The 8,651-nt window shown below is 41.9% G+C and overlaps 3 protein-coding genes and 2 long non-coding RNA genes across 5 annotated transcripts; all 5 read left to right on the top strand.

Moving 5' to 3' along the window:
- The first annotated feature begins 712 nt into the window (after positions 1 to 712).
- LOC136244754 (uncharacterized) lies at positions 713 to 1,658 on the top strand. Its single transcript, XM_066036313.1, has 4 exons — positions 713 to 966; positions 1,126 to 1,160; positions 1,211 to 1,255; positions 1,307 to 1,658. Exons 1-4 carry the CDS (start codon positions 736 to 738, stop codon positions 1,398 to 1,400), a joined length of 405 nt encoding a protein of 134 aa, XP_065892385.1. The 5' UTR covers positions 713 to 735; the 3' UTR covers positions 1,401 to 1,658.
- A 1,165-nt stretch (positions 1,659 to 2,823) lies between these two features.
- LOC136244641 (uncharacterized) lies at positions 2,824 to 3,685 on the top strand. The gene is made up of 4 exons (XM_066036196.1): positions 2,824 to 3,029; positions 3,089 to 3,169; positions 3,216 to 3,473; positions 3,524 to 3,685. Exons 1-4 carry the CDS (start codon positions 2,824 to 2,826, stop codon positions 3,651 to 3,653), a joined length of 675 nt encoding a protein of 224 aa, XP_065892268.1. The 3' UTR covers positions 3,654 to 3,685.
- A 1-nt stretch (position 3,686) lies between these two features.
- Positions 3,687 to 4,944, top strand: LOC136243963 (uncharacterized). The gene is made up of 5 exons (XM_066035501.1): positions 3,687 to 4,070; positions 4,127 to 4,306; positions 4,353 to 4,497; positions 4,558 to 4,872; positions 4,933 to 4,944. The coding sequence occupies exons 1-5, from the start codon at positions 3,754 to 3,756 to the stop codon at positions 4,942 to 4,944; spliced, it is 969 nt and encodes a 322-aa protein (XP_065891573.1). The 5' UTR covers positions 3,687 to 3,753.
- Positions 4,945 to 5,170: 226 nt separating this feature from the next.
- LOC136244956 (uncharacterized) lies at positions 5,171 to 5,741 on the top strand. Its single transcript, XR_010695669.1, has 4 exons — positions 5,171 to 5,214; positions 5,264 to 5,379; positions 5,424 to 5,562; positions 5,616 to 5,741. It is a non-coding gene; the product is annotated as an uncharacterized lncRNA (long non-coding RNA).
- A 1,263-nt stretch (positions 5,742 to 7,004) lies between these two features.
- On the top strand, positions 7,005 to 8,068 carry LOC136244512 (uncharacterized). The gene is made up of 3 exons (XR_010695364.1): positions 7,005 to 7,681; positions 7,730 to 7,801; positions 7,856 to 8,068. It is a non-coding gene; the product is annotated as an uncharacterized lncRNA (long non-coding RNA).
- Positions 8,069 to 8,651: the final 583 nt, after the last annotated feature.

Genomic DNA, 8,651 nt, shown 5'->3' with positions numbered 1-8,651 from the left:
GGAGGGATGTGGAATAGTGAACTGTGTCTTTGTGAACTCATGCACACACCAAGTAATAGCCTACTTTTGTTTTATAATTAGGAAGTGATGAACATTTAATTATTTAGGTTACATCCTTTTGTACCATAGATATAAAGCAGCCTTTCAAGGTCAAGGTGACATTACTGCTGTATAAAAAATTTGTAGATTTTGTAGGTCTTCCTTCAGGAAGTTAGGTAATTCAGTTTTGTAATATGCAGATTGTGCAGTTTGCATAAATGTTAGAGTTGAGTTAAGCCTATCGAAGTGCTCATAACCTTGCAGAGCTAAGCAAGCTTAGCACCTTGATCACTCTGATTCACAACAAAACAGTTGTCTATACCATCAACTCGACTTGACTTGATGTTTGCTCTCAAATTGATGTAATATTTATAGATTATAAAAAGGCTTTTGATTCTGTCCCACACCAAAGACTACTTTACAAACTTCATCATTACAGAATTCAAGGGCAATCACTTACACAGCAAACCCAACGTGTAGCTATCAACATTACCGGCAACTACATTATCCTCATCAATATCAATAACATACTTTCGCGCACGCCACCAAACCATGTTCTCCTAACAATTGAACAAACTTGGACAAAATTGGACGAACCAAGGAGTGCACTTGCGCACCACGTGAAACTGAACAAACTTGAACAAAACAGGGCTTACTGATACAAAAATTTGATGGGTAGTCGATACTGCTACTATTATGGATCAACGAGGAAGCTCACATTCTAGCGCTGGAAAGAAGCAAAGCCATAAAGCGAAGTCTACTTCAGAGTGGAAGAAACGGCTCCGACGTTTTGCTGCGGGTGAAAAGTTTAGAAGGGGGGAAAGACCTCCCAAGGGATCACACTGGGATGATGTAATTAGCAAGATAGTGGCTTGCCCTGCACACCAGAGGGATGACAGACCCTATAACTGCCAGTACCATCCATCTGTAAGTAGCTTTATCACACAAAAGCTTTCTTGTTTGTATAATTGTGTGTTTATCATTTACATGTGCTACAGGCCATAGTATAATAGATGTACGTGTGTATTATTTGTCCATATCACAAGAGTCCTTATACTCAACCCCAATCAACCCAATCCCATCCAGCTTGTACCTGTGATGTTGGTGACCAAGACAGACAGGTACTTGGGAGAACCACTTGAAAGCTTAAATGACTTATAAAATGCATTAGGGACGAGTTACAGAAGCTACTCCAACCACTCAGCCAGTGGAGCAGGTAAATTATAAATGCATTTTGGATCATTATACATGCTTGTAACTATAACAGGGTGTGGCAAATATTCTCACTTTCAGGTCACCTCTCCTACCTTTATCACTACCTATTACCCCTTCATCCCTTATACCCTCTTCAGTTTCTGTGACACCCTCTTCAGGTTCTGTCGCCACTTCATCAATGTTACCGACACCCTTTTCTAATTCCCTGACTCCCTCTTCAAGTTTTCTTAGTACTTCGCCTATGTCTGTTAGCCCCTCTTCTATTCTTCTTGCTCTCCTCAAGTCTCTTACCCCTTCATCATTGTCTCTTACTCCTTCTTCTACTCCTCTAACTCCCTCCTTGAAAGTTTTCACCTCTTCTACATCTCTTCTACCATCCTCAGCTTTGGTGAATATTGCTACTGTTCCATTGGTAAGTTTGTAAGTAGCAAATGCTGCAGAAATTTTTATGTAGTGAATCGTGTTCAGGTATGTTCAGGCCAGATAAGTTGTATGAGTACACCTGTGACACCACGTCCTGTAAGTTGATAAATATGCTGCTGGTATAACATTTTTCATGTGGAATGTAGACTTTGAGCAGTGTGTACAAGCCAAATATTGCAGTCCAGCACCCCATCAGTAGTTCCAGTACTACACCTATCAACACCAGTTCCATCATCAGCACCATCACCCAATCAGTCACCACCAAATCAATCTACACCACCACCCGATCAGCCAACATCACCACCACCAGACCAGCCAACACCACCACCACCAGATCAGTCAACACCACCACCACCACCGGATTAGTCAACACCACCACCACCGGATTAGTTAACACCACCACCACTGGATCAGTCAACACCACAGTCAACACCACCGCCACTGGATCAGTCAACACCACCAACAGTACCATATCAGCTACTACTGCGCCCACCACATTTGAGGTATATAGTTAGCAGTGTAATTGAGTTGATTCACATATCTATTTGTAGAGCGCTGTAACACTGGACCAACTCACTCCTTATAGCAACACAGAAGTTGTTCCACTTGCAGTAAGAGAGTTACTTGTAAACTGTAGAGGAGTTTCATGTGTTTCTTAAACAGAAACTCAGTCGGAAACAGACAGATTTTTCCAACCGTGTGCCACGTGGATGGTGGAAAAATATGCCTATTGGAGATAGGGAGTGGGTTGGTAGAACTGTGTTCTGCCAGGAAAACCACATTAGTGACACAGCCGTGTTTCAAATGTGGTGGTATCCACCGATCCCACAATTGAAGAATAGCCAGCCCAAGCCTGAGTCCTATGTTCTTCACCGTATTTGCATTTGGATGCCCAGGAGAGCTTGGGCTGTTGATCTCAAGTGCCCTAATTGTCCCTGGCGGTCACTTCAGTAAGCAAAAATAAATGATTTCAATTGAAATATTTTAGGCTTATTTTTACCAGTTCCAAGGGTCTTTATAAGAAGACTGTTCGTAAAATAGTAGACCTCAGGAACTACTATTATCTTGCTACTGAGGAACTTGGTTGCAACAGCTGTGAAAAGGCCTTTACTAGTTGGGATTCTCGGTAAACTTCTTCCCAGGATAATGGAGCAGCTGACCGAGTCACAGCTTTCTTTGTTCCCAGCAGTGCTCACAAGAATACTGGGATGCGACAAAGCTGTGGTATCCTTACTACGAAGCCGTACCCTTGGAAACAGTCCCACTGCACTCCGTAATTCAGTGTTTGAGATACATAGTGAAGAGTGGGTAAGGAAACAGCTGAGATATTTTGATGATTGCAAACGGTTCAGGTGAGTATGGTATGTGCTTCAATTGTAGCAGATTTCCATTACCATTTGTTTTCAATTAGACAATGGAGAACTGGAGTACTTTTAGAAGTTCCACCAGTGTTTGCTGAGCCAATGGAATTCAAAGGAGTGCCCAGTGATCGGTTAGAAACCTATGTTTTTACATGCATTTATGTACTTTTATTCTAGATGGTTTTTGTCAGTGTATGCCAGGGACATTCTCAGCAGACTCCCTCAGCTTCTTGCCACCTGCACTGCAATCTTTGGCACAGTGCTCAAGATAGACTCAACAAAGAAGGTGTGCAAGAAGTTACAAGGAATGGCTGCTGGGAGTGCCTCCTGGTGCACTAATGTTGGTAATGCGAGGGTGGAGGTCCTTGTGTCAGTTCTTTCTGAGTCTGAAGAACTGGAGGGCCTCCGCCCTATGGCGATCGGATTGATTGAGAGGTTAGTATAGTGTGAAGTTTGTAACACATTGTACATTATGTTTCATTAAGGTACCAGAAGGCCAGAAAGGATCCCCCACAGCTTATATACACTGACAGAGACTGTTGTTCTGTCAGTGAACATTGTAAGACTGCACAACTATTTCAAGAATGGGATCCCTTGCAAGTAACCACAGAGTAATCACTACATCTATACTGACTATCTGAACAGGTTCGACTGGATACATGGCACTTTATGCGACGAATTGCTCGTGGCTGCACCTCAGAATCACATCCCTTTTATGGTGTGGTTATGGCTCGCCTATCACAGGCGATATTTGAATGGGATCAGGGTGATTACCAGTATAATTATTGTCATTTTACTGTGGTTTCACCATTACTGTGTACATAGACGTCTGTGTGATGCCAAGAATGGGCTGCTGCTACAACAGGGCATAAGAAACCCTTCTAATAGTGCCATACGCAAGTCAATAACATCTGACGAGCTTTCCAGGCATTGCCGAAGAAGAACTCGTGGAACAGATGAGACCACCAAGGCTATTGAAGATCTTCTTCAGTTTACTCCTGCAACAGATGCATTTGGTGTCCTTGTATTCAGGTACATATGTACATGCCATACTTTTCCACAGTTCACCACATCTATCTTGCATTCAGTGAACAGATGGTCACCATTTGGAATGAGGAAAAGAAGCATGTGCAATGCATGCAGGATCCTCTAGGAGTGGCTCTGTACACAGTTACAGGACACATCACAAAGGGTGGGGTAAAACTGCTAGTGTTTCGGTGTGCAAGAGGGACAACATCTTTGGAATCATTCCATCTCCATCTAGCCAGGTAGATATGTAAATTTTCTTGATATACTGCTAAAGTGGTTTGTCAGGTTTATCCCTGGGACATCTGCAAGTGATGTCCACTTCCAGGCATATCTCCTGGAGGGCTTGGCTAGATGGAATCAAGCCCGAGCACTGGAAGCAGCACAGCAGCAGTCAGGAATGCGAGTACTTAACTTACAACTCGCCAGCAAGGTTGATTTTACTGTTGTGTTGTTGCTTACTTGTATACCAAGTTGCTTTCATTTTTGTCAGGCCAACACATTGAGTGAGTCTACATGTGGTAAGAAGATACTTCCATATCACCACACCCCAACTCGTTACAATGAGGTGGAGCTCTTTGGCGTCTCATATTTATACAAACAGTGTGATCAAATGCTGGAGCTTAGTGTAGACAATTTATCAGCCAATGAGAAAGGGGATGAAGTTGATGAAGGCTTCATTGACGATGGTGATACTGCTGAGGCCGCTGCTTTATCAGAAGACCCTGGGACAGTTGATATGGGAGTAGCAGAGGAGGAGGAAGAACCAGAACCAGAACCAGATGAGCAGATGGAGGATGAGGAAGCAGTATGCACATCTAGCTAAGAAACTGTGACATTAAGTTTTATAATGATTGTTTGCCATTAGGATGATAGATGATATTACCACAAATAGCAGTACTACCAACAATGCTGCATCAGAATCAGTAGATTCTAGAGGAATACCTGGGTGGGATAAGGTGGCACATTTAGCTCGAATGCTTACTGAGCTGGAAGGAATATCTGTGACAAATAAAGAGGCACACAGGATTAAGACTCTCTGGAATGCCTTAGATTCCTATGACAAGAAGACTACAGAGGTGATCCTCAAGTCTCAAGTGCAGTTGAGCCAGAAGAGGACGGGACATACTACAGTGCAGCAAATGAGGAGGTATGTTGTGTTTAGTTTTGTGTAATAGTAAAACCTTTTTCAGTCACAGGTGTTTCTTAGCTGGAGTCTCTGTGCCATTGTCTCCAACCAAGAGCCGTATTGTGGAGGCTATCTGTATAATACTCACCAATAACCATGCACAGTCAGAGAGAACCAGTGGTTCAGGTATGGTTGTTGATATTATTATTTTGCTGACGTTTTGAATTTAGGTGGCCAAAGAAGAGCCTACCTGTCCAGGTGGAATGTGGTACTGCGAAAGTATGCTGATTTACGGGCTAGACTATACAATCTCTTGACCTGCTGGAAGGGACGAACCTGGCATTATATGCTATCAATCAAACCAAATTGGTTAGTTGCTATATTTGTATTTATAAGATTAAAGTCAATTCTTTCATTAATAGCAAGCATGGTACAAGAAGGAGGAGAGAAGGAAGGAAATTCTGGCTCGAATGCAGGGGTTGGAGCTATCACCTCCACCACTTTGCGCCCAGGAAGATCTTCTTCCAGCACATGACCTGCCTCCTTCTGTCCTTCCAGGACCATTTCAATTTCCAGAGCCGGTAAACACCTCTGGACAAACAAGGATTAGAGCTTCTGTGGGTACCAGCACTCAGAAGCTCTGTACCACATGATGTGGCTGCCTCCTTGCCATCTTTATCTGCACTACCAACAAGCGGCGAGCTGGTAATCACCTTTGTTTATGATTTTAAATATTTACATGCATTTTACAGGGCTTACAAGAATATGAAGTGGAGACAACAGCACCTAGTATGTTGCACCTTGTGTGTGATGAGTTTCTATGCTCATATGTAGGAACTGTGTGTCGTACCACCCTGTGGTACCATGATCGCAAACGAAGGATGGAGGAAGCTGCTGTTCTTGGATTAGATCATCCTCTGCCACCATCTCGCAAGCACAAGAAACACAAGCAGCATGACTGTAGCAAATGCCATCAGGCTCTCAGTGGTAATGAATACCTTGTTAGTTATGTATCTAGTGACTCTTAAATTGCTTGTACTTTTAGTGGAAACCGGGCACACTCAATACTATGGAAATTGGTACTGTCCAAATGTACCTGGTCAAATACCAGTGACCCTGTGGAAGCAAGAGCAAAAGGCATTAAGGGTTGCAAAGAGACAGAAAGCAGAACAGCAACAACAGCAAGAGCAGCAGCAAGCAGACCTCCAATGATCAGCAGGCTGGTTTGTCTTGTTGAATCCAGTGCTAATTTTATTGTATTTATCATCAGCCAATCGATCCATATTGTACATGCATTACTTGTGGTTATTGTACCCTGTGTTGGAGTAGCCAGTTCACTGATGATTCTTATGCACAGACCATCTGCCATGCATGTTGTTGAGGGTGGTTGGATGGGTGCTTGGGAGTGCCATTAGGGCTGGCTATGGTGGTAAATGTGTCAGCATCATAGTGGACATTTCCAGTGGTGTCTCTACCTGGAAGTGCTCACCATGGTCCTGGTACACTTACCATCATAAGTGGGTGGTTGGGAATGCCCTGTGGCCGGCAATGATGGTCAATGTATAGAGGCCATAGTGAACATTTCCAGTGCATCCAGTGATGATTGGCTGTACTGGACATGCTCACCATGGTTTTTGTACATTGACCATGATTATAGTAATTTATATATAACTACAGTGGTGTGCTGTTAGGGCCAGCTACTTGATGGTCTGTGCAAGAGATAATTTAGTGGGCTGACTGCTTTCATCACAAGTGCATGCGTAAAGATAGTAAATCTGGTCATGATACTACAGGACATAAGGAGCTGTCAACTGAACGTAAGCAAAATGATTTGTTTTAATATTATGATTATGCTTTTTGATAATGCAGATGGTGTAGTAAAACAGTCATTTTGGTATAGTGGTGGTGGTGTCAGTGTTGGAGCAGTTGTCATACTTACTAGTGTGGTCAACCAGTCATCAGTTTTTCTTTATTAGACACACAATGGTAAACCTGATGTGTGCTATTTTAGTAGAGCTTTTTATGGTGGTGTTACAAGAGTGAGAGTGATTGTCGTACTTACTAATGTGGTCAACCAGTCATCAGTTTTTCTTTATTAGACACACAATGGTAAACCTGATGTGTGCTATTTTAGTAGAGCTTTTTATGGTGGTGTTACAAGAGTATGAGTGATTGTCGTACTTACTAGTGTGGTCAACCAGTTATCAGTTTTTCTTTATTAGACACACAATGGTAAAGCTGATGTGTGCTATTTTAGTAGAGCTTTTTATGGTGGTGTTACAAGAATGTGAGTGATTGTTGTACTTCTAGTCTGCTGATGTGTGCTATTTTAGTAGAGCTTTTTTATGGTGGTGTTACAAGAGTAAGAGTGATTGTCGTACATACTAGTTCGGCCAAGAAGTCATCAGTTTTCCTCTACTAGCTTAACATAACTGCTGGATGTAGGTGCTGATGTACTGTATCCTATAACTAGTAAAGGAGAACAATGGTATGTACTTTTCCATAGTCGTAATGTGTGTAGTTCTTTTTTCTTCAGAGAGCAACACATAGTATGCAATGCAATAGTAGCTATGCGAGGTTAATTTCTGCTAGCTGGTGAACTACTCTGGTATGTAACTATTCTCCTTGTCGTAATGTATGTAATAGGATTTTTTTTTGTCAGAGAGTAACACTAAGGGAAATGCAGCAGCTACAGATATGCAAGGTTAATTTCTACTAGCTGGTGCTGGTGAAGCTGAACACTACCCTGATGTATAACTTGTCATCAATTCATCTGCTACATTCATTTGCTGTATGCTTTTATCATAGTTTAATTCAATGAAGAAAGTGTATTGCTCAAAAACTGTGCAACTATTAAGATTACATCATATGTCACGTGACTACTGATTATTATCGATACCCTTATTGATTATATTTTTTAGTTGTGGGTTTTATTTCCCCCCCCCCCCTCCAGGCGAAAATCGTGCGGTAGCTTTTCCTCATCTTCCTGCAGGATCTTCTCCCAGCCTTGTGTAGCTAGCACAAAGATGACACCCCTGAACAATTACATATCTGACCACTGTAACCTTGTATGCAGATTCTCCACCACCAACTGGCAAAATTCATTATAGTGGTTTTCAAAATAGGATTTAGTTTCTGAAAAATGCTTAAGTTCTTGCCCTTGATACATATGTTTTCCATTTACCTGAATCACTTTTTTAACAATGGTAGCATAAGTGTCCCACTTAGATAGAGGTTTTTTCCTTTAGTTTCTCAATTTTTTTAACAGTTTTAAGTAAGTACGTAAGTGCACTGACTATATCTAATTCATCAGCCTGCATGGTTTTGGAAAAAATTGAGCATGGTGTGAGAAGATCGACAAACACTGCACAACCCAATAGATATTTAGCATTGATCAGTCCATTTGCTTAAATACCCAATAAACTTGCAACGATCGGTAGCCTTTACTAATGAGTCCT

Source organism: Dysidea avara, chromosome 14 (genome assembly GCF_963678975.1).
Source record: "Dysidea avara chromosome 14, odDysAvar1.4, whole genome shotgun sequence".
NCBI lineage: Eukaryota > Metazoa > Porifera > Demospongiae > Dictyoceratida > Dysideidae > Dysidea > Dysidea avara.
The sequence above is the reverse complement of the archived record's forward strand: the minus strand, read 5'-3'. Positions and strand labels throughout refer to the sequence as shown.